This window comes from Pseudorca crassidens, chromosome 14, assembly GCF_039906515.1.
Source record: "Pseudorca crassidens isolate mPseCra1 chromosome 14, mPseCra1.hap1, whole genome shotgun sequence".
NCBI classification, from domain to species: Eukaryota; Metazoa; Chordata; class Mammalia; order Artiodactyla; family Delphinidae; genus Pseudorca; species Pseudorca crassidens.
The window spans coordinates 26983225-27008903 of record NC_090309.1 but is presented as its reverse complement, the minus strand read 5'-3'; the positions used below and the strand labels follow the sequence as shown (position 1 = coordinate 27008903).

The 25679-nt window shown below is 38.0% G+C and overlaps 1 protein-coding gene across 11 annotated transcripts in view; it reads left to right on the top strand.

Annotated features, from left to right (window-relative positions):
• Positions 1-25679, top strand: part of LOC137206080 (AT-rich interactive domain-containing protein 1A-like) — a 152474-nt gene that overhangs the window by 22322 nt on the left and 104473 nt on the right. For 10 of the 11 annotated variants that reach the window (XM_067704686.1, XM_067704685.1, XM_067704682.1 and 7 more), the window contains one exon: positions 6779-7071. In XM_067704686.1, the coding sequence (XP_067560787.1) occupies positions 6779-7046 (268 nt within the window). In that variant the 3' untranslated portion in view covers positions 7047-7071. Of the gene's footprint in view, positions 1-6778; positions 7072-7600; positions 13553-25679 lie in introns of those variants that run through there. The other variant, XM_067704678.1, reaches the window with a different exon arrangement.

The following is a 25679-nucleotide window of genomic DNA, read 5'->3' as shown; positions in this document are numbered from 1 at the left end:
TTGTATTATTTGGGGTATAGCAGTTTATTCACACAGCATTTTTACATATGGCTTATCATTTGTATTCTATTTTAATAACACTAATAATTATAGACTATTGACAAACTCATCAGACCCTACATATTCATTTCAAAATCATGAAAATAAGGTGGAAAATGAGGTGTAAAGTGGAAAACCTATGTGTATGTTTTCATTGGTGGAATGAGGAGCTACCTGAATACCACTCCTTTAGCTTTTCCTTCAAATGGTGCACTTTTTCCTCCATGCATAGGAGTCCCTTCCATTAGGTCAACAGTAGTCTTGAGGGCAAACCTCAGAAGTAGAAACAGGAGAACTTTTCAGTTATGGTAAAATCAAACATATTTTTCTTCAGTAGTGAAAAAAAAATTCTTCATGAGAAGTTCAACCACCGTGAGTTCCATGGTGAAAAACTTTCCACTTATAGATGCAACTTCCCCCAGAATTCTGAGAAATGTCGGTAGTAGAGAGGGGTGTTGCATACACCTGTTTCATTTCCCTCTGACTTTTCCTTCTCCTTTCTCTATTGACATTAAAATCTATAGTGAAAGCACATAGTAAGCAGTCTAGGACAATTGATATGACATTTGATCTAAATCTCCAAAGTCTATTTTAGATGAGGATGCTATGAGAGTCACAGGAGGGGAAAAAATCTAGAATTATTCTTATGTGATCAAATGTACTAAAATAACAAAAGCAAATCTTATTTCTAGCTAATAAAATCACATTCCTTATATGATGTCATATTATGGCAGAAAAGAAATATATGCGTCTATTTTCTTCTATATTAAAACTGCTAAGGAGTGGGGACCAATGAACTAAATCAATTGTTTTGGGTTCAAGTTGTAGTTTTTAGTAGCCATCCTTCTTAGCAAGTTTTCAGAAGCAAATGTAGTTCGTTTACTATCACCACTAAATGTGCAATTGTGTAGATTTGTGGAAAAAAGTATTATCAAATATATATACTTCAAAATGATTTGTGTAAATTTATCTATTCATATTATTATTCTCCCCAAGTAAATCAAAATCTTCTATATACTGTGTTTTTCTTCTATAGCTTAAAAGGGGAATGTATGTTGAAACTTATTCACATATTTATTAGGTGTCTACTAAGTGCCAGGCACTCTACTAGGCAGTAGAGATGTTGTATTAGAGGTGGAAAATGTCCTTGACCTCCAGAACTGATACTCTTGTAAGAGAAATACTGGGTCAAACTAAGTCAACAGTTTCTTTGCTACAGAGCTTTTTACGAGTCTTGTGAATTATGAGTCTCTGATAAGGAGATGTAGTGGACAACAGATCCCAAATTTATTTGAAATCTTTTCCTTCATGGACTGTCTCATAGGATTTATGATCCACTGAACACACCTTGAGAGACACTAGTATTCTGCAGTGGTTAGTTAATTGTTTTCTATTAAACAACTATATACTGAATCCATGATATTATTATCTGGATTTTTTGGAGGATACAATGATGTACATGGCCACTGTGATGATAAGGGGGTCCAGTTTAGTTAAGAAGAGAAACCACAGGAGTTATAACTTAATGTAACAAAGAAATACACACACATATACATATATTTATATGTAAATTACTATTTATATAGTATACAATGTCTTCTGAAGAAGATAGAGTTGTTTGTAACTTGGGATCTCACAGGAGGTTTCACAGAGAAGGTAGACCCTGAGCTGGGCAGAATTTCAGTAAGTTAATGTGGTTCTGACCGTACGATAAAATCGGGTATTTGCACTGGTCAATCTGACCTTGATGGAACAGCATTCCATTTGCAGGGAATAGTGTGATCAAACATGCAGTGGTGGAGATTGCCAGCTTGTAATATTCCAGTACCTGGAAAGTGTTGGAACATCTGCTTTCTCCACGGTCTAGAAAAGTGAATCTCGAGTGAAATGCAAGTATAATGGAGGCCAGTGCTCTTTGCTTTGTACACTGCTTTGATTCTACAACATGCAACGATGTAGTGATCTGTTTCAGATTGTCATTATTCGAGAGGGTTCTTAGTAACAGGAGTGGAAAAGGAAGACCTCTCTTCCTGTGTTTCTGCCCTATGCTCTTAAGCCAGAAAAGGTACCAACATCACTGACCTGACCTTGTCTCAGGTATCTATCAGGATCTACTAGAATCATTCTAGTGAAAGGTAACTAGACGTCCAAAGGACTTAAAAGATACACTATAACCTTTGTATACTTTATATACCTGGTGAAACAAAAATGTCACCTGAGCGGTCCCCTTCCCTAGAAATACCAGTATGTTTTTCCAGTGCATGGCAGAACTTTGCAGGTAAAACTGGGATAAAGGTGAAGAACAGTCTTAAAATTCTAGTCCTTGAACAGCACCTAACACACAACAGGTTTTCAATAATCTTAGCAACAGTATTCACAAATAATGACCATCAGCGTAACTGCTCTTTTGTGCCAAAACACATTACCATATTACTTTTTTTTCCTTCAGCTTTACAACTTGGGTTCTATTATTGTTTCCATTTTACAGATTAGGAAAGTGAGGCTCAGAGATGCTAAGTCACTTGGGCAAGGTCACAGAGCTTGTAAGAGATAAACCTGCACCCTTACTGTTGGATCCTACAAAGCAGACCATAATTTAAGTCCTTCAAAATATACCTCAGAACATTTGAGTAAATTAATGAATAAATCCTCCTAGTCAGACTGACCAGATCATTATATTAGGTTCAGCTCTAAGTGGAGGAAAGTCATAATCATAGTTGGACAGTTAATACAGTAATTTACTTGCTTTGAATTTTCTAAATGATGTTTAGCTGGTAGTTTCATGATGATGACCATCGAATAAAAACAGGCATATTTTGGTGTTTGGAATAAGATCTCATATTGAGTAAAATACATATTGATTCCTAGACCTATATGATGTGAGTAACAGATGACATTGAGATGTCATCTAGAAGTACTCCTGTGCAGTTCATCATGTCAACCCAGCTAATAATTTTAGAATGTTCAGAGTGAATAATATATGCAGCCATAAAGCATATTTCTAATCAATGCAAATAATATTTTTCCTATGCTAAACCCAGAGTTAAGTTATAACACGCATCATAAGATTAATGGGCCATTTTTTCTTCATCACTTTGCTAAATGACTTAGTCTGGAAACCATTCAGAAGGTTGCGAATTGGAGCTGAGCAGTAGTAGTGAGACTGTGCCTCTGATGATGAAACTATTTCCACCCCGACCCCTACCACTCCCTTCTTGGGAAAGAAGGCAACATTTCTCCTAGAAAAAGTCACAGGTTCACAAGCTGCCTTGTATAATACGTTTGGAGGAATAGTGTGTCTTTTAAGCAGAGCCTATCTCGGCATATAAAATAATTTTTACCTACCATTTAATGAAATTAACACTCACTTTGAGGCTAGGTCTTTTGCCATTTGACTCCTGGATCACGTCTATGGATATATTTTTTTCTTGAGACGAAGTGTGAACCCAATATAGTATCCATCATTCAGTCTATCTAGCTGATGTACATCATCTGAAGCACAAGCTCCCTGAGGCCAGGCACTTTATCTGCTCTATCAGTGTAGCCCTGATGCCTAGTGTCTAGCTTTTGGAGATTCTTAATAAACATTTGTACTGAGTAAGGTATGTATATGGTGAGCAAAAGTTGGCTTCCCATTTTACAGTCAAGAGTATCCCACTCATGTTCTGTGAACACTGGATAGCAGAATCTTACTATGTTATTTTTCTGTTCCCTTTGCAAGTTTCCTGAAAGGGCATTCCTGTCCTTAGAATGTCCATCTCCTCCCATCTTCCTGGAGAATAACTCTTCTTTCTTAAATACTTAGCCCCATTATTGACTCTTTAAGATTGAATTTATTACCTCCTTACAAACAGGAAAATGCAGTGCTTTTTTTTTTCGACATTTATCACCAGAAAATTATTCTAACACCTGAAATTCTGGACCTAAAATGCCTGGACTAGTGGTTCTCAAAGTCTGGTAACCCAGACCAGCACATCAGCTGCACGTAGGAATTTTTAGAAGTGAAAGTCTTGGGCCCTGCTCCAGACCTACAGACTCGGACACTCTGGGGGTGGGGCCCACTACCTGTTTCAGCAAGGTCTCTTGGTGATGCTGATGCATACTCAAGTTTGAGACCCACTGCTTAGACCTAGAACTTAAGGTTTAGGCTTTGGACAGATCTGAGTCCTAAACACTACTGAGACACTGGAGTGACCATGAGCAAGTTACTTCTGGGAACCTCTTAGCATCTGTGTGCCTTGCTTAGCTAATAGTGATTTAAATTAATTAGAATAATGCACACGGTGTACTCAAGAGAGTAACCAAAGCATGCTTTATGTTCCATAAATTCTAGCTGTTTACCATTATCACCAATCAGAGCTTACTGACACATCCTGAAGACATTCTTCTAATAAGTGTAATAATGTGGTTTGTAAAATTAACAGCTTAGAAGAGCATATTACGAAGTTCATCAGACAGGGTCTCAGCAGGAAATCAGGGGTACATCAATAAGGATAAATGGAGCCCAATGTAGAGAATCAAGAGATAGTGTAGTGCCCTGGGTTCAGTAAAAGTGTGGCTACTTTATAGGAGATGAAAGAGAAAGGAAGGCTTGCTGGAGAGCGAGTCCTCCCCAAAGATGCTGTGACGCCCCACAGAGAAGCACTATATGTTAGCTGGGGGATGCAGCCAACTCCCAACAATTTGGCAAGAATTAATACCCTAACTTCACTCCCCTCCTTCGTTCCCTACAATCTTCTATTGGTACTCTTCATTGGTGAGCCAAACAGAAGCCAGAGCAAGGACACTTACTAAGATAGGCCATGCAAGCCATCCATATAGAGTTGGGTGGAGAAAGGATGTGGAAGGGCAAATAGGACATATTTCCCGCAGGTGGTGAGCGAGCTGTAAAATCACTCGCCCTTCTAACATCATTGCCATTGCAGGAGCACGGAGGAGCAAGTGGTTAGTTCTGACTTGGCAGATCCAGGAGACTGCAGGACAGAACTGGTATATGAGTTGGGCTTTAAAGGTAGATTTGAATTTTAATGGAGAGTATGGAGTAAGAAATGGTGAAGAACCAAGGGAAAGGGAGATTCATTGCAAATGGAGAAAAGAAAAGTGGCATAAAGACAAGAAAAGTCAAGACTTACGGAAGAGATAGCAAATACTCTGCGTGTGACTGGAGCAGAGAATGGGTAGACGAAGGCTGGAAGTTAAGATGAAGTCATCCTTGAATAACATTAAAGTTTCCTCCTTTAACCTCAATTTCCACCTTCTACTCCCTTCACTAACATTGGAAAATTAAAAGTGAATTTGACTGGGTTGGTGGCAATGGTAGTATGAAGCAAAGAGAGGAGAATAAGAGTAAAAAATTTAGTAGTACCTTGGTGAAGCTGGGTAAATGATGGGTGGTGGTGTCACGTCAAAGCATGGGCAAGTGATTGTGACAAATATAGGCTTATTTCTTGACTATATGACTTCAGTTAAGGTACTTAAGCCCTCTAGGCTGCAGTCTCCCAACCTGTAAAATGGGGATAAAACCTCGCTTCCTCCAAGGTTTCTGTGAGGATCTAATGAGAAATGGAAGTAAGAGTTGAGTCCAGTAATCAGTTTTTAATACATATCAACTAATGTGAGGATAAGGGTAAGAATACTTGCTATCATTTATTGAATACTTATTATGTGTCCAATATTGTGCTAGTCCATTTACATATCTTTTCTCACTTAGCTTTCTTTTCTCTTATCTGCCTTTCTATAGGCAAGAGATAACTGATGGCTCAGTTATGAGGAAACGCAGTTGTGAGGAAAATGTCAGAGGCAAAATGTACCAGAAAGTTAATTCCTAATGGATCTGTCAGCCTTAAACAGAGCATGTCTGTGCTAAAATGTGTAAAATATCTGTGCTAAAACTACTCAATTGGACAAGTTTTGATAAAGTATTAACTTAATGAATAGGCATAAACAGCTTGGAGCTTTTTGGAGGGTATGTGGTAATATTAGTATTGGTGTGATGACTTTTCAAAGTTCTGTGGCGTATAGAAGTCAAAAAGAAGACCCGGAAAGGGGGAAAACTCTCTCTGAAAGTTATTGGGGAAGTGTGGCTAGGAAGACTCCAAAAGGGAGAATCAGTAAGAGGCCAGGTTATTCATAGGCCTTCTAAGAATGTGTCCATGAGAAATATTTACAATGATTGGATGCCGGAATAAAGGAGAACACTGGCTCCATAAATGGTAACTTATTTTATACAAACAGGCTAATGATAAAAATAATGAAAATCTGATGGATTTTTGAGAGTTTCATTGACCAAACTGAGACAAAAGTACATAACAGCTAGATGCTCATAGTTTTAATCAGTTCACTTTGGAGTCAAGCAAAGATAGCACCTGAAATGGTAAGGGACGTTTATGCAAGGTCACAAAGATTTTTGGTGGTGCATTTGGGATATAAACCCATTTCTGTAAGAATTCTTTCAGAAGTCATATGTTTGCTTGTCAAAAATAGCATGAACTTACTTCCAGGAAAAGTTCCTAAGAAAAAATAATTTGAGTAATGAAGAACACTGATGTAACAGTTAATTTAAGAACCCAGAAATAGAGGTAAAGAGTAAAGCAATTATGGGTTAAGAGTCTGCATAGGCAGAAGGAGCGGAGTGGCTGCTGCTCAATGGCGGAAAAGCCGCCGGTGTTCTGACCGCTTCGTCCCCCTAGCAGTTGCGGGGGAGTTTCCTGCCGGCGCGGCTGGAGTCTCTGTTTCTCAGGGTTCGGTGGCTGGAAGATGCTCCAGAGAGACGAGGCTGCGGCGGAGGAGGTGGCGGCGGCCGAATCGGCAACGGCGCTAGGGTGGAGAGAAGGCGGCAGCGGCGGCGGCGTGCGGGGCCCAACGGTGTAAACAGCCCCGGAGGCGGCGGAGGCGGTGGCCAAGACCCCGAGGGGGAAGCGGCGGCCGAGCCAGGGTCGCGCCTCCTTTGGAAGCCTGGGCTGAGTGCAGCAGAGGGGTTCTGCGGCGGGCGCGAGCGGACGCCCTAGACCTCGCCTCCCTCCCTCGCCCCAGGTAAGGCCGCTGGGCGCCCCGCCGCAGGGGGAACGGCTCGCGGGCACCGCCGAGGCCCCGGACCGTTTTCGGGGTGCCGCCGAGCTGCGGCCGGGACCTCTCCCCGCTTAATCCTTGCCTCTTTCCTTCGGCCGCGGAGCCCAGAGGAGCGGGACGCCGGGCCTGGCTCCTGGCTAGGCCCCTTCCCCAGCCGCCGCCTCCGCGCTCGGCCGAGGCTGGGAGAGGCTCGGGGCAGGGAATTTTAGTTTGCTCCAAAGCCTGGAAGTAAACTGCTTGTCCCTGTTCTCTGCGAGCATCTCTTTCACCTGAAAGCACTGGGGCTACTCCAGGCGGTAACTCGTCCCTTCCTGGTGCATGCCCGTTTGAAAACACTACCTTTTCCCATTTGTTTCCTCATTAGCTTCTGCCTTCCTCTGCGCTCCATTTCACTTCTTCGTTAAATCTTCTTTCTCGCTCTTCTGTCTACGCGTCTCACCACCTCCTTCCTCCTTAGCGACTTTATTTAAATCGTTTCTCTTTTTCTTCTCAGGAGACTCCGGTCTTCTCTTCCCTGTCTTCCCCAGCAGTCCTTTTCGGATGTCATTCTTTTTAGTGAAGTTCTTAAATCAAACTGCTATCGTCAGTATCCCAAAGCTACCAGAAGCCCATTAAGAATAGACTCACCAGCTTTAAGTGGCAGATCAGTTTCTGATTTCACCGAGCCTAACATCCTTTTTAAAAAATTGTATTATTAAATGTAGAGTGTGGAAATAGCCCTGAAGTTATTTTTAAAATGAAGGGCTCAATGAGTGTTGGAAATAGTTATTTCATTTTTTCAAGTTGCATGACCTCTAATGTCAGATTGAGCAGATCTAGAACATTTTTGCCCATCTTGTCTGGCAGAATGCTTCTTAAGCGTTTTGATAGCGGCTCACATTCATCACTATTCAAGTTGGCTTAAAAACAGTTTGAAAACTTTAGAAAAAAGACATTATGAGAACAACTAGGAAGCTGTTTTGATGAAGTCACTGTTAAATACCTTTTAAAATAGGCTTCACATGTTTAATGTATCAAAATAAAGTTGGCGGGGGTCTTGTAAAAAGGATTATTTAGGAATTTGAGTAGTCTTAAGAGTTATGTAGCTATTTTGGGAAAAACCTTCTTTTTCTGTTAACAAACGTTTACAACTCCTGTGATGTGAGGATTACCGAGGTTTACTGTGGGATTAACACAGGAACTCATTTTATTTGAGCTACTACATGGATGTAGAAGTGGTAAATTGCTCAGGTTAGCGTAAATCAGTATGTAGAAGAAAAAAAAAAAAGAGTCTGCATACATTCCCCTGGAAGGGGGGGATATGGTCAGAGATGGCAATTTGAAAACAGTGAATCACCAAAAGTAAAAGTAAATTACAAGCTGTTTTGGGGGTCTTCAAGAGAGATTTTATAGATTGAACAACAACAGCAGCAAGGATAAAATATAACGCTGTCATGTAGACTGCAGCCTGAAAAGAAAGCATCGCAGAAAAGCCACATCATCCTGAATTAATATTTCCGTGCATTTGAACAGATTGGAGAGCAGTAAAGTTGCTTTAAGAGCGAGTGATTTAAGTCAGCCAGCTTGTGAATAATACAAGATATTTTTGCATTTACATTAACTTATGTCCATAAATAACGAACTTTAACAATGAACAAAATCCATAATCCTGATAATGCTAAGAAAACTGGAAAGATACCTTTACCTTGAAAAGACAGGATAAAGAAGACAGCATAGAAATTTAGGGAGATTGCAGTTTTGGAAAAATAATATTAACATTTATTAGCTGCTACAGCTTTGAAATGTGATGATTTAAAGAAAGAAGTAGACTGTTGATTTCTAAAAGGTAATGTGTTGGCTGAAAGAGAAGAGAATCTTGTTGAGACCTAAAGTGTTCTTTTAAGGATATATTTCAATGTCATTTCAAAAAATAAACGCATTTCCCATAACAAAACAGTGAGGTTAATGGAATAATGCAGGTGAAAGCTTTTTGGCCCAAAGGAGTTCCATCCTTTGGAACAAAGTTTTATTGTTGAACACACCATGACCCGGGCCTGTGAGTGCCAGCACAGTGGCTGTTTTTACAAGATCTGGTACAATATTCACAGTAGTTCTGGCCTTAGCGCTAGGCAAGGATCATTCTTTTTGTATCTTCCTGATTGCTTCCTCTACAGAAATGGGATAATCCCTCCTCTTCTAAACTGGAAAGTAGTTTCTTCCCTCAATAAAACTAGTTTCTTCTCCAGGTTGAGCTTTTCCAACTCCTGGAGGTCTAAAATGAATGATATGAAACATACTATATTTGCATCTATTTTTATTTAAGAGTTATCTAAGGAGATTTATCTAATTAAATAGGAATTTCCTAACAGATGCCAAAATAAACAATCAACAAGTTTTCTTTAGAGATCATATATATTATATAACAAGATCCACCTAAGAGTTAAAATATAAGTAGGTATACAATTTAACTATTTGAAGATAATTTTTCTTCTTACCACTGAAGCAATAAGCAGGTGGTAGTACAGTTTGGGGAAAACAATATTTCTGGCTTTTGTTTTATTTTAATTTGTGATATTCATGAGATCTTTTGCGAATCTTTTGGGTATATAGTAAAATTAATGGGTTTTTAACTTTGTATTGACTCGTATTTTTGTAGGTTTAAAATTTTTCTTCTGGCTTTAACTTATACTATCTCCTTTTACTTTTTCATTTAGAAATAATGTATTTTTCTCAGAATTGCAATCTCAGTGCAGTCCTCTACTTTTCTATTTGTTGGACGTTCTCTTAGACGTCTACATTTTTGTCTAGTTAGTACATTTCTAGTTTTTTATACAATTGATAAGAACTCTTTAATCTTACGAATTCTTTATATTTTCTCTTTGGAGACAAGACTTATAGGGATTTCCTTGGGCTTAAACTAGAAAGAAAAACGAATTTGCATATGAAATGTTGAAGGCTTTGTTACAAAGTGGGTTAACATTATATGTATGTTTGAAATAAACTACTTCAACCAGAGCACCTAGCTGTTAACCTCCAGATTAATATCTATCATAAAATATGTGCATGCTTCCAACACATGGCATTGCCTCCTATCACTGCATGTCCAGGAGAAATTGTTTTGTCTTGTAGCAAAAGGCATTAGCTCTTTGCACATTTTTTTTTTTTTTTTAATGACAGCTATCCAAAAATCAAGCTGAACCCTTGTATATGAGGACAGAAAAGGACAATTTTTGGACAGGTCTAATATCCAGTTGTACCTTTCAGTCACTTAGAGAGAAGGCTTAGACCCCTGAAGCCCAAAGTCACAGGTTTTTTAGGATTATGGTGGTATATACCTCCAGTTTATAGAAAAAAAATGCGTTGTAGAAAGTCCAAGTTAAATTAGGATTAAAATCCAAGTTAAATCTATAACTAAAGTTTTACTGCCCCAAATACTTGTAAACTCTAGGTTACTGCTCTGTTGTCCATTTCATCAGTTGCAAAATATTCAAGTTAGTCTTTCAATGCTAACAAGAACATAAAAATGCATTATATCTAAAAGCAGAACATGATTGCCAAGCCAGATCTGCGCATTACCTGAGAGTTTGGGGGGCCACCCAAGCGGCATCTACTTGTTTGCTACTGACCTTCAGTTAGACTTGCTCAAGAAGTGTTACAATGTAATAACATACACCCTTATGTACTCTTGAGTTTATTGAAAACACACAGCAAATGTGCACACACGCACACATACACACCAGCACACCGGCACGCACCTACTCTAGAGCCTAGAATTTTAAGAGTCAGAACTTTTTACTTGCTTCTGGATTAAGATGGACCCTGTATTTCCTCAGCATGCTAATTAGAAACTCTATAAACAATTCAAAACCAGCTTCTTAAAATTCTGTTTTAAAAAAATTGATGTTAAATAGTATCCTCAGAGAGTTCTACTCTGACTTTTCAAATTGTTTTTTTCTCCCTTCATGGGATAAACAGTTAGGGTTTCTTTTTGTTTGTTTTCTTATCTCATTGTAAAAAAATCTATCTTAAAAGCTGATTTATTATTTCTTCCTTAGCATGGATGACATGGGAACAAAGATGATATTTCATCAGTCTTGTTTTTGTTTAAGTTGAAAGGTTATATATTTCTACTATCTACTGCAATAATGCTAAATATTTTTATAGTGCTTGTAAATCTTATGACATTATTTTTTTAGTTTGTATTTAAGGCATTTACTCAAAAGGGACCATATGCCTCAGTTCACGTTACTCTATCATCAGTGTGTACGGTCACTCTATTTTCTAATACTTTTAGATTGGTTTTGGCCCCGACGTTCCTCTGCCAGATTTATTTCCTTTATTTTCCCCTATATAGCACCATTTGGGCCATTTAATATGTAATTTCCCAACTCACCTTTCATAGTTATTTTAAACGTGTATATATTTGAAACACCGAATTGTTTTGTATTTTCTAATTTTTGCAAAAGTAGTATCGACTAAAAATCACATCCTATTCTTTTATTTTTTCTACACAAAATTATTGTTTTAAAATTTGTCTGTGTTGCTCCATGGAAATGATTGCTTTTGGCCACTGTCTAATATTCCACCATATGTTAATACCATGTTTTGCTTATCCATTACCCTGGTGATACATACTTAGGCTATTTTCAACACTTTATGTCCACCATAAAGCATTAATACACTCTTTCCACATGTCCCCTTGAGTAACAGTGCAGAGTAACAGTGCAGCCGTGGAATGGCTGAGGTAGAAGTCATATATATGCCTTATTTCACAGATTCCTCCCCAGAATAGCTGTACCATTTTCCCCTCACCAGCAATACTTGGAATTTCTCTCTTGCCATATCCTTTGTCACCACACGCTGTTAATCTGCATTTTTTAAAATTAATTAATTAATTTATTTTTGGCTGCATTGGGTCTTCGTTGCTACACTCAGGCTCGCTCTAGTTGCAGCGAGAGGGGTCTACTCTTCGCTGCGGTGCGCAGGCTTCTCATTGCAGTGGCTTCTCTTGTTGCGGAGCACAGGCTCTAGGCACGCGGGCTCAGTAGTTGTGGCTCCCAGGCTCTAGAGCGCAGGCTCAGTAGTTGTGGTGCGCAGGCGTAGTTGCTCCACAGCATAATTTGCATTTTAACTTCTGGAAATTTGGCATGTGTGGATTCATAGGAAGTAAGGTGTTTTAATTCTGCATTGCTCTGATTCTAGAAAAGTTAGGTCTTCATATACTTTCTTGCTATTCATGTTTTCCATTCTATGAATTGCCTATCATGACCTTCGCTCATTTTTCTATTGAGTATTCTGTGTCTTTAGAGATGTAGAAGTTTTTGTATTCAGATGTTGAGTCCTTTATTGGGTTTTAGATAATGTATATGTCCTCTACCCATCAACTGTTTTTCAGTCTGACTTTGGTATCCTTTATTGTACATAAAATTCTAATTTTTTATTAAAGTATAATTGATTTACAATATTATGTTAATTTCAGGTGTACAACATGGTGATTCAATATTTTTATAGATTATGCTCCATTGAAAGTTATTATAAAATATTGGCTATATTCCCCATGCCCTACAATATATCCTTGTATCTCGTTTATTTTATACATAGTTGTCTGCACTTCCTAATTCCCAGTCTGTATCTTGCCCCTCTTGCTTCCCTCTTCCCACTGGTAACCACTAGATTGTTTTCTATATCTGTGAATCTGTTTCTGTTTTGTTGTATTCATTCATTTGTCTTATTTTTTAGATTCTACTTATAAGTGATATCATTACAGTATTTGTCTTTGTCTGACTTATTTCACTAAGCATAATACCCTCCAGGTCCATCTATGTTGTTGCAAATGGCACAATTTAATCATTTTTTATGGCTGAGCAGTGTTCCATTGTGTATACATGGCACGTATTCTTTGTTCATTCATCTGTTGATGGACACTTAGGTTGCTTCCATATCTTGGCTATTGTAAACAATGCTGTTATAAACACTGGATGTGGGTGCATGCATCTTTTCAAATCAGTGTTTTTGTATTCTTCAGATATGTACCCAGGAGTGGAATTACTGGATTATATGGTTGTTCTGTTTTTGTTTTTTTGTGTTTTTTTTTTTGTGGTACGCGGGCCTCTCACTGTTGTGGCCCCTCCCACTGCGGAGCACAGGCTCCGGGCGCGCAGGCCCAGCGGCCATGGCTCACGGGCCCAGCCGCTCCGCGGTATGTGGGATTCTCCCGGAGCGGGGCACGAACCCGTGTCCCCTGCATCGGCAGGCGGACTCTCAACCACTGCGCCACCGTGGAAGCCCCTGTTTTTGTTTTTATTAACATCTTTATTGGAGTATAGTTGCTTTACAATGGTGTGTTAGTTTCTGCTTTATAACAAAGTGAGTCAGCTATACATATACATATGTCCCCATATCTTCTTCCTCTTGTGTCTCCCTTGCACCCTCCCTACCCCACCCCTCTAGTGGCTACATCAGTTAACATCCCCACCAACAGTGTACCAGGGTTCCCTTTTCTCCACATCCTCGCCAAGGCTTGTTAGTTTTGTTCTTTTTTATCATAGCCATTCTGACATGTGTGAGGTGATCTCTCATTGTTGTTTTGATTTGCATTTCCCTGATGGCTAGTGAAGTTGAGCATCTTTTCATATGCCTGTTGGCCATCTGTATGTTTTCTTTGGAAAAATGTCTATTCAGCTCTTCTGCCCATTTTTTTAAATCAGATTTTTTATATTAATAAATTTATAATTTTAATATAATTAAATTCATCACCTTTGCTTCATACAATGTATGCGTCTTTATTTTTCAAAGATCTATTTCATCTCTTACCCTGAAATCACAAATATATTCCCTTGCAATTTCTTTTACTCTCTCTAGATTTTATTTTTCACATTTAAATATTAAAACTATTGTATTTTAGTTTTGTACGTTAGGTGGAATTATATAACATAATGGTTAATAGAATGATTTCTGTGGGGTTTAAGTTCCAGCTCCACCATGTACTTCTTAGGCTAGTCATTTTATCTCTCATACCTCAGTTTTTCCACCTGTAAAATGAGGATAATAGTTTATGCCTTGTGGATTTTTTTGTGAAGATTAGGTGAGCTATATAGGACTGGGTACAACATAAGTGATATCACTAGGTTAAGATCCAGTCTCATATCTCTTTTGAAAATGAGACTGTTTCCCCAAAAGCTGTAATTCAACTTCCTCCATTGGACTATGATTCCATCTCTTTCATGTGCCAACTTTCTATCTGTATACAGCTCTATTTCTAGGCCACCTGTTTGATTTGTTTTCTTGTTTGCTGTTTCTTCCAAGGGCATCACACAGTTCTTATCTATCATGACTTCCCAATATATCTTAATGTATAGGGCACATTCTCCATTTTGAGCTTATTTTTCAAAACTACCTTAGCTGTATGGAGAACTTTATTCTTCCAGGTACATTTTATTTTACTTTATTTTATTTTAATTTTTTTATAGGAGATAGAGCAATGTGCTCTTTTTTTTTTTCCTTTTTTTTTTTTTTTTTTTGGCTGCATTGGGTCTTCATTGCTGCGTGTGAGCTTTGTCTAGTTGCAGCGAGGGGTGGGGCAGGAGGCTACTCTTTGTTGTGGTGCACAGGCTTCTCATTGCAGTGGCTTCCTTTGTTGTGGAGCACAGGCTCCAGGCTCGTGGGCTTCAGTAGTTGTGGCTCGTGGGCTCTAGAGTGCAGGCTCAGCAGTTGTGGCGCACCAGCTTAGTTGCTCCGTGGCATGTGGGATCTTCCTGGACCAGGGATTGAACCCGTGTTCCCTCCATTGGCAGGCGGATTCTCAACCACTGCGCCACCAGGGAAGTCCCCCAGATGCATTTTAGAATCACTTTTTTATGCTGTCCCTCAAAAAAAAAAAAAAGAGCTTGGCCTTTTATTACAGTTGCATTTAATTTTATAGATTAATATAAGGACATTTATATTATTATAGTAAGTCATCTCATCCATACCTGTGATATAAATTTCTTTTACTCATGTGTCCTCTAATAAAGTTTTCATTATGAAGATTTTCTGCATAATTTATTAGGTGAAACCCCATACTCTCTATAGGTTTTGTTACTATGGTAAATTCATCTTGTATTGTATCTAGATATTGATGCTATGGAGGAACACAATTGATTTTGGTGTATTAATTTTTTTCCAGCCCCTATGTTGAGCTCTTTTCTTAGATTTAATAGCTTATTGATTTTCCTGTGTTTCCAATGAAATACATAATCAAAACAATCTATAAATATGACATTTTTATCTATATTCTTCTAAACCTTCTCTCTCTTTCTATTTCTCTCAATACACAGCTCCAAAAAGGTCAGTTCCAATAGACCAGGAATGTTAGAAATCTTTATCTCAATTCTCTCCTTAAAGGAAATGCTAATTTTTTAAAAAAATTAGTAGTATAATAATTTTTGTTAGTGTATACATGTGCCATGTATTTTTGGTATATAGCCTTTATCAAGGAAAGATACTTATTATTTGGATCTAGTTTTATAAAATTTACCCTACCCAATAGATTTTGAACCTCATGGGATGCTTTTTATCTCTTCTATCTAAAAAGAATGATGATATGATTTTCTCCTTTTATTTAAGTAATACAGTGAATCACATGATTTGACTGGCTGATACTGAACCAACCTTGCATTCTCAAGGATAAACCCACTTGACCAAATCGTATTATAGTATAGATTAGCTTTCGCTGTATTACAAACCACCTCAAAACTTAGTGGCTTAGGGAGATCAGCTTGGTGCTTTGTGACCACCTAGAGGGGTGGGATAGGGAGGGTGGGAGGGAGGGAGACACAGGAGGGAAGAGATGTGGGAACATATGTATATGTATAACTGATTCACTTTGTTATAAAGCAGAAACTAACACACCATTGTAAAGAAATTATACTCCAATAAAGATATAAAAAACAAAACAACAGCAACAAAAAACTTAGTGGCTTAAAATAGCAATTACTTGGCAATTTGGGACTGGATTCATCTGGGTAGTGTTTTACTTTTGGTTTTATCTGGGCTCCTTCATGCAGTTTTAGTCAACTGATGGATCAGCTGAGTGAGAGCTTGTCTGAGACAGCCTCGCTCACAGGTTTGGTGGTTGGCATGGACAGTGGGAGCACCTGGTCTACTTGTCTTCAGAACCTAGTGGGCTAGTCCTTGGCAACTGAGCCATCAAGCTCTTTTGCTATTGTCTCATCATGTGGGTTGAGTATGCCAAAGCCCAGTCCTGCTGAAGTGGTGACTCAGGAATGAGGGTGTCAGAAGGGGATTGTACCATAATTTTTGAAACATCCTATCACAGTGTTTTTAATATACCTTAAAGCTCTGTGGAATAATATTGTATTTAGGTTTTTGACTTATATTTTTAATAAGGAAAATTTGATTGTAATGTTTTTTTATATTGCCCCTGTTTGGTATAATATTCTTCTTGCACCTCTAGCCCCATTATTCTAGCTTGGAGTACTTAAAATGTATTGAAGGGGATAGAAATGAGTATTGCATCTTAAATAAAATAGTCTTGGACAAGTGGTTCCCACTTATCGCTGAGGTTGTTCAAAAGGCTGCACTCTCACAGTGGACTATTGAACCCTTATGCACACCAAGCATTCCATCTCACTTATACCTTTCTAGCATTCTTGTGCTGGTTCCTTGATTTTAATTTAAAAAGTAATAAGTCCTTGAAAAAATACAAAGTAAGAAGCAAAAACCCTCCATCGCCCTAGTCTCTTTCCCTCACAGGGGAAGCAACTATAAAGTTAAGATGTCAATTAAAAAATATTTACAAGATGAAAATGATTCTTAAAAGTCCTTGGGGGCATTTAATCATTGAAGGGTATGCTGAAGAAGGTAAGTAACAGTTTGACCTCCAATCCAGAGACTATTGGCAATAAGTGTAAACAGTGCTCTAACAACATGGCCTAATAGAACTAAAGAAAAAGCTAGGATTAGGACTATTGGGCCCGAATTCACATTGTTCCTAATGAAGAACCTTAAAATCATGAAATATTGACTGATCTCTAATTCTAAGTCATTCCAGAATGCTATTTTCTATGTCGAGGAGTGGAGTTTGAGAGAGAAATAAGAAGGAATAAAGTCCAATTTGGTTTTAAAGAATCACGGAGAAATGAAGATTGTTTCTTTCATAATTTCCCTGTAGATAGAGCTCTTCTATGACTGGCTGTTTCACTAAAGCAGGGAAATACAGGGTGTTATCCAGAAAATCATATCAGTTTACTTCAAGTCAGTCCTCTTCTGGGCAAACACATCTTTAACTTCATTTGTATTATATAGTATTTTAAATTATGAATTGTTTTGTCTTCTCAGGTCAGTTTCTTTTAGCCACGTGGGTTTGTTCTCTGTTTATTCCTTCCTCCTTCCCTCTCTTCCTTCTTCTCTCCTGTACTCCCTTTTTTATTTGTGAATTGGAAAGACGATTTCCTTATATATGCTAAACTATGCAATAGCAAAACCCCAAAATATAACGAACATTTTATGAAGAAGACAATAGTGAAAAAAATTATAGTGGAAAAATCTTAGGAAACTGGAAGGAATTTGGGGGTCTTTCTGTCTCGAAGTAGATTTGGAATGTGAATTTCAGGTTCTCTTTTTTAATGCAGGGTTGCTAGTTGAGCCTTTATTTTGTTTCCAGAAAAACAATCAGCTTACATATTTTTTTTTAACAAGGTCTTCTTCACCTTTGGAAATTAGTAATGATTAAAAAGAATATTATATAGTTAAGTGATGTCTAATTTTTTTCCTCATGGGTTCACCGTAGTTCAGGTTATAGCCCTGGTCTGTTTAATCCTCCAACAATCCTGAGAGGGAGCAAAGGGGCAGATGTTCTTTCCTCATTTCACAGATGAGAAAACTGAGGTTCAAAGATTCAAAGTGAGGTTAAGTGCTTCTGCCAAGGTCATTCTCTGAGGTGAAGCCGGAGCCAGGAATAAGCACCTCGTCCTCTTGTTTTCTCTCATGTGATTCTCCATCCGCTGACCCACTCTCACTATAAAAACACACTGTACCAGGCCTCACACAATCCCTGAAACGTCCTTTTAGTAGGACACTATGGTAGTGACAAGGTTGAACAGATACAAAGAATGCTGTAAAAAAGGACCTGTCTTTTTTATTGACTCCATCCCCTACTTACTCTTTTTACTTGTTTTGATTTATTCACTTCTGCTAGTCAACTTCCACAGCCACACTGCATGAGAAACATGAGACATGCATTAAGATCATGTTCCCATTAGTTCCCAAAATCTAGCTAGAACTAGATTTTGCAGAAATTGAAGACACATCTTGTGGCCTGACTGCTGAAAATGAGTGTCTCAGGAGTCAGAAGGGCATTGCTGCTCAACGAAGTCAAGAAGGCCCTTTGCTAATTGTTTCTCCTCCATTTCTGAGGGAATTTAAATTCATGATCGGCACCATATATTATACTTCAATACTATTCATCATCCATCTTGTACATATTTGCAGGAAAGAATGTTGCCCAAGTCATTATATCTGGCCATGATTCACAGTCATATGACCTTAGGTGGCAGCTCAGCAGGAGCTTACCGGTGCCTTAAATCATCCCTGTTGTGGACATACAAGAGCGTGACCTCCGACTTCCCAAGCTGTCTCTTCATGAAATGAAAATGGAACTGAGAGTTTAGGGGAACGTTTTGAAAGTGTCTGGCTCTTGTAGTCATCTAATGAGGTCCTCATTTCTAGCTGCTAAACATGCCCTTTAATTGGTGGTCACTCGAAAATCAATGATAATATAACTGTCCAACTCTTTGGAGCTATTTTTCTCTCAGCTTTCTATCCTGCAAGTGCACGATAAAAGAAACCACCCATTCAGCCATTATCTTGTGTCACTTACTATTCAGAGATCAGTCTTCCTTTATGTGCTCCTTCAGGAAAGACCTGGGTTGTATTTTTCACTTGCCTTTCAGGCAGAGAGTAGAGTCCTTGGCACAGATTAAGTCCTCAGAAATGTTAGATGGGTGGATGGGTGGGCAGTGGATTGCAGCACATGAGCAACTACAGTAACATTGTGATCTTTCACTGTACATGACAAGGAAATGACCTCAGTTGGGGAAATAAATGCCTAGCACATATGCCACCACTTTCCCCTTCCATCTTCATTACAGTCCTTACTAATCTATTATGACATTTTTTCCCATTGGGTCTAGACATGACCTCAGGATGCTTATAGAATATAAACAGTCCTGTGCAATGTAAACCTTGTATAATGTAAACAATGCTTTACTGTTTGATTTGAGTTGGGACACGAGAAGCATCCTATTTTCCATCCATAACATAGATGTTGGGAATAATAGCTAATGCTTATGTAAACATATAGATTCATAGGATAGAAAAAATAATTTTTAAGAAATGACCTAGTACAGACTCAGGGGGAAAATATATGTTAACTTGATTATAGAAATTTGGTTCAGCCACTCAGCTTCAACCTTCAAAAATCATGTCACTTTTTATTTTAAACCAACATATGAAACCAAGGTATAGCAAAATAAACCATAAACCTTGCAGAACAGGGCCCTTCTAGATACGATCTCATTAGGACCTGATCCTCCATGGTTGTATCTACACAGAGGGGTAATGCCAGGTCCCCTACTGGGAAGTTGAATTGGAGGAAGAGATAGACATAGAGGTACTATGGGTAATTCTAGACTGACATGGTCATCAAGAAGGCCTATGAAAAATAATTTCTGGTGAGTATAGAGTAAATCAGCAATGAGAAATGGAGAGGATTGGAATTAAGTAGACTCATCACTAGTCCGTGGTTATTACCAGTGTACCAGTTTAGCAATGAATTACTCAAGGTAATTGATGCTAGGTAGTCTAACAAACACTCCTGAAAGCCAAGTGTCTTAACTTAATAAATGTTTATTTCTCTTGTCAGAGACCAGTGTGAATTAGGTGGTTCATTCTTAGCAGATTGCTTTCAAGTAGTGAATCAGGAACCCATGCCCCCTCCACCTTGAGGTGTTGTCTTAAATGCATGACTACCTAAACTACAGCAGAAGGGAACATGGGCAATCATGCATAGTATCTCCTGGCCAGGCCTGAAAGTGGTAGACCCATACCCTTTCAACAAGAATGCAAAAACTTGACCTCTGCCTGGCTCCAAGGGAGGTTAGAAAAGGTCATTGTTCTGTGTGTCCAGGAAGAGGAGAATGAAATGCATCTCACTGTCTCATCCATAGCTAAAGGCAGGTAATCTGTAACAGAGAGCAATGTTTGCAGATGGTGATACATGAAGATTGAGGAAGATTGATTTCTCAATCATTGAGGAGTACTGTTCCATCTAACTGAGTTCTGAATGGTAATAAAGTCATCCACTGAAAACTTACCAATCTAGTTTGTGTGCAAGATATTATGAATTATAGTCTTACCGTTAATTTAGCAGACCCACAAATATTTACATCTACCAAGCACCGTGCTGGCAACTGCAGCTTACCAGTACTTCTTTCCTGGGCCCTGGATAATTTCCAGTAGTTGGTATCAGGATCTAAGCTATCCACTTGATGTGGACACTAGTCCCCTTGTAGCCCTCTCACAGGAGCCTTTAACCATTCGTGGCCACAAACAAAGGAAATGGGAAGAGTTACTGCTATGCTTATCAGAAAGTGTCTCCTAAAGTCTTGTCTCCTAAATCATTTTTCTGGCCCCTTTATAGTAATTCTTTCTTTATTCACATTTCTTGGCCTACTGAACACTATAATCAAATCCTCCCTCAATTTTCTTTTTTCTGAAGTATATAAAACTACGTTTTCTTCAGCCTTTTTTTAAAAAAATGATAATTATCTTGTTTATTTGTATTTGGAAAATCTAATGAGATCACATATTTAAAAATCACATACTATCAAAAGATAAATAGTAGTAGTAATTCCTTCTGGAATATTTTTCCCCCTCATCCAACCAACGTTAGGTCCCTTACCCCCTTTCTTAGCAACTTTTATTAATTTCTTTTGTGTCTGTCAGAAGTTTTTTGTGGCAAAGGTACACGTGTATGTTTCAGAGGTTACTGTTGTCATGAATTCACAGACGCCAGAGCCTGGAAAGCATTAAGTGGTCCTGAGCACCCCCATTTCCAATGAGAGAGCGTAGCAGTGCTCAAACGGCTGGGTGTCCTATAATTCAACTCAATTCTGGCACTATCTACCTGTAGATAGCATCAGATCTCACATGTTAAGGGCTCAGTCCAGCAGGAATGCACACACACACTTCAGGTGCCAGTCACCAAGTACATGTTGTCACCTGTGCTTCTGACCCTTGTACCACAGATCAGAGGTTCCAACGACCCCCTTCTTAGCTTTAATTAATTTGCTCAAGTGACTCATAGAACTCACAGAACTATTCTATTAACTAGATTAACCGGTGTATTATAAAATGATAAAACTCAGCAACAGCCAGAGAGAAAACATGTATAGGACGAGGTATGGGGAGAAAGCATGGAAGCCCACTCTCCCCAAATCTCCATGTGCTCACCAACTGGGAAGCTCCCTGAACCCTGTCGTTGGGGGTTTATGGAGGCTTCAGTACACAGGCGTGACTGAATGACTCATTGACCATGGGCGATTGAGCTCAATCTTGAGTGGCTCTTCCCTGCCCTGAGGTCAAGGGGGTGGGACTGAAAGTTCCAACCTCTAATCACAAGGTTGGCTCCACAGGCTGCCCGCTCCCATCCTTAGGTGCTTTCCAAAGATCACCTTGTTAACGTAACAAAAGACACCATTATCATCTCATCACTTAGGAAATCCCAAGGGTTTTAGAAACTGTGGCAGAAACTGGGACAGAGACCAAAAATATAATTCTTACTACTTCTAAATCACAGTTATCTAGGTAAATGTTTGTATTACCCCAAACAGGCAGTAGTCACCAGGGAAAATAAGTTAATTGCCAGTCTTTTTTATTAATTTTTAAAAATCAGATTTAAGAAGAGCATTTTTTTAATGGCCAGTGAAAATGTCTCTTACTTTAGCTCTTGCCTTTTTCTACTTATTATTTATTTTTTTCAATTTTTAGTTTAGTTTTGAAAAGTGTCTTTAAGTTATTTTAAGGTTAGAACCGAACCTTCCAGGGTTAAAAAAAATATTGCGTCTCTTGAAAGAGATTATTTTAGACTTAGTGAAATGGATTTGATGCTAGAGAACATGTGACATCATACATTTGACCTTTTTGAAATGATTTACATCATATCAGCTACATTTTAAGTCCAGCAACTGTAACCAAAAAAAAGAAAAAAAAAACCCTACTAATTAAGGCAACTTTGCAGATTGATGGCATTAGATTATCAATTAAGATCTCAGTTTTAAACCAGATTTTTCCTCTAAATAGTGATCCAAAGAACACTAGTTTTATGGTCAGTCTAATTAGTCAGACAGCCTTCTGATTGTTTAGTGCCTTCACTTGAAGTTTGTTAAATATTTTGAATATCACCTATGCTCCCATGGGACATTAGTGAATGTGAAGTCAACAAAAAAGAAAAAAAAGTAAGAAAAAGGATTTTGTAGTAAAATAAACTTGAGAAATCCTGGGTTCAGTAAATTTAAACATGCTTCGTGACTGGAGGACTTTTGAGATGTGGAATGAGCTATAATGTGCTCTGTGAATTTCACTGTTAAGTAGAGTTTGGTCTGAAGTGTTTTTAAACTTTATTTGGCTCTACAACCCTTTGTCAGTGGAACATTTTAAAGGACTCTTTGTTTCTAGCAACTTTGGAAAATGCTGTTCTGGTCTCAGTTAAGCCCTTGAAATCTTAGCATTTGGAAGGAGATCCACACACAAGCTCATCCAATTTCTGGTACAGAAATCTACCATGTATCCATGCTATAGGCTCACTCAGCTGTGGATGAGTATTTTGATAACAAAATGCTCACTACCCATAAATCAGCTGATTCTATAGTCGGAATGCTGGTCTGTTAGGAGGTTTTAACTTTTTAAGTGCCTTTTACTATTAGAAAATTTTAAGTTTTAAAATTTTGTCTATTGGACCTAGATCTGATCTCTGGATTAAGATAAGTCCTACTCAAGTAAAAGAATCCTTATTTTTCAAGGATGATTTGTACATGAAAAAAAAAAAATCGAGATACTTAAAATCATCTGTAAATAGTGACTGAAGAGTAATTGAAAATACATTTGAAAATAATTTTCATTTGAAATTTATGTCAAAATATGTTATTATATAAACGAATCCAGTATATTTTCTCTTATAGCCAGTAAAATTTAGGTTAAATTTTAATTAAGCACAAGTGCTACAGTTAAAAAAAAGAATTACATTCTGTTTCGAGTGATTATTTCAGCAAAACTGGTTTATGGGACAGTAAACTGTCCTTCACTGCATGTTCAATGTTAGCAGCTCAAACAGGCTAATTCTGGTAAAAATTCAACAGTTTTCCAAGGCCTTCTCTTAATTATTTGATACTCAATTGTTTTTTCTTTTACTTCTATTGTATCTCTGTTTTAAATTGTTAACTACACATCCTCATTTATCAGTGGCTTTGTATGTTTAACCCAGCAGATCTCTGGTATTATTTACAATGGCTTCATGATATTATATCTTTAAAATTCAGAATTTCACTTTAAAGTTGATTTGAATTTTATTTCTATTATACGGTATTATGTTTATGTTATGAATCCATCAGTGAGTAATTTTCTGAAACAGGATGAGCAGTTTGCTGACTTAGAAGGGCTGGAATCTATAGACACCTTAAAATTAGGATGTAGATAACGAATAGTTGGATGACAAGAAACCCTGTTATATGAAAACAGGAATAATAATGAGTGTTCCAAATCTTATCTTTTCTGTTCTTTCTTTTCTCCAAAGGTTAGTTCTAGAGTCCTTCATTCTCCATTCAGTATTAAATGATTGACTATTTGCAGCCTTCCCACCATTCTCCCCACTTCTAGGTCTGAGTTTGATAAACCTTTTGGTTTCATCCTTTATTTGTGAAGTAGTGTTCCTAGTCAAGCCAGAAGGCTGTTCCATTGAAGGTTTAGCATTTTAGTGATTTTAGTAGTAAGGGTAAGGATAAGTGGTCTTCAGCCCATCACAGTCTTCCACCCAACCTTTCTTCATATGAATTTCCTGCAGTAGAAAAATTAGACAACCAGGCTGAATGATTGAGTCCCTGACTATGACTAGCAATGAACTACTCAGCCCTGGCTTCCTGGGCATGCCATCCTTCAAAAACAGCCTGCCAGGTGGAATCTCAATCCCCTAGCTTGGCATTCAAGATACTCATACTCTAATCCACCAAAATCCACTTCCAGTAGTTCTCCCCACTTCTTTCATACAGCAAATAATCCATTCACCCAACTGCATTCACTTATCTGGAGTGCAAGTTCTTTTCCTTATATTCCAATATATCCCTATTTCATCTGCCTAGGAAGTCTTTCAACTTCTTCACAATCTTAAATCCTACATGGTCTTTACTTTCCTACCTTTACAACTTGACCTTAAGAAAATTTTTGCTTTCCAAGATCTATAAGTCAATCAATCAGTAAACCATTAATAAGTTCATAGGCTGCTTCAATACAGTTCTCCTCAGTACAAATATAGTTGTCAATCCTTAATAATAACAGCTTATATTTGATCACATAGAAATGTATTTTAACTCACATATTTGTTATCTAAAATGATAGTATAGCACTCTTCATTTTGTTGGTTATTTTCTCACATATTTTAATGTCAATATCACCTCTTTAAAGACTTAAAGTATATGTTGTCCATTTTTTCAGTATTTTAGTGTCCTGCCCTGTTTTACACTTAGTGGGTGTTCAATAAATGACTTCGACACTTCACAGAATGGAGAAAATTTTCCCAAAACCTACAAGCGTTGACCCTCTCTGACTTCGCACATCACTTGTTAATGGCAGCTGGGTAGTTGTGTTTGATAGAAATTCAAGAAAAAATTTCTGCATGTTTCAAGACCAAAGCCACAGTCATATGAGGACCTTAGTCAGCATCATGAATATATTTGTAAACATATACAATGGAGAATTGCACTTTTATGATTTTGTGATGAATCACATGTAAAACAGTCATTCACATTTTATTTATTTATTTATTATTATTATTTTAAAATATCTTTATTGGAGTATAATTGCTTTACAATGATGTGTTACTTTCTGCTTTATAACAAAGTGAATCAGCTATACATATACATATATCCCCACATCTCCTCCCTCTTGCATCTCCCTCCCACGCTCCCTATCCCACCCCTCTAGGTGGTCACCAAGCACTGAGCTGATCTCTCTGTGCTATGTGGCTACTTCCCACTAGCTGTCTATTTTACATTTGGTAGTGTATATATGTCCATGCCACTCTCTCTCTGTCCCAGCTTACCCTTCCCCCTTCCTATGTCCTCAAGTCCATTCGCTATGTCTGCGTATTTATTCCTGTCCTGCCCCTAGGTTCTTCAGAACCATTTTTTCTTTCTTTCTTTCTTTTTTTTTTAGATTCCATATATATGTGTTAGCATATGGGATTTGTTTTTCTCTTTCTGACTTACTTCACTTTGTATGACAGACTCTAGGTCAATCCACCTCACTATGAATAACTCAATTTC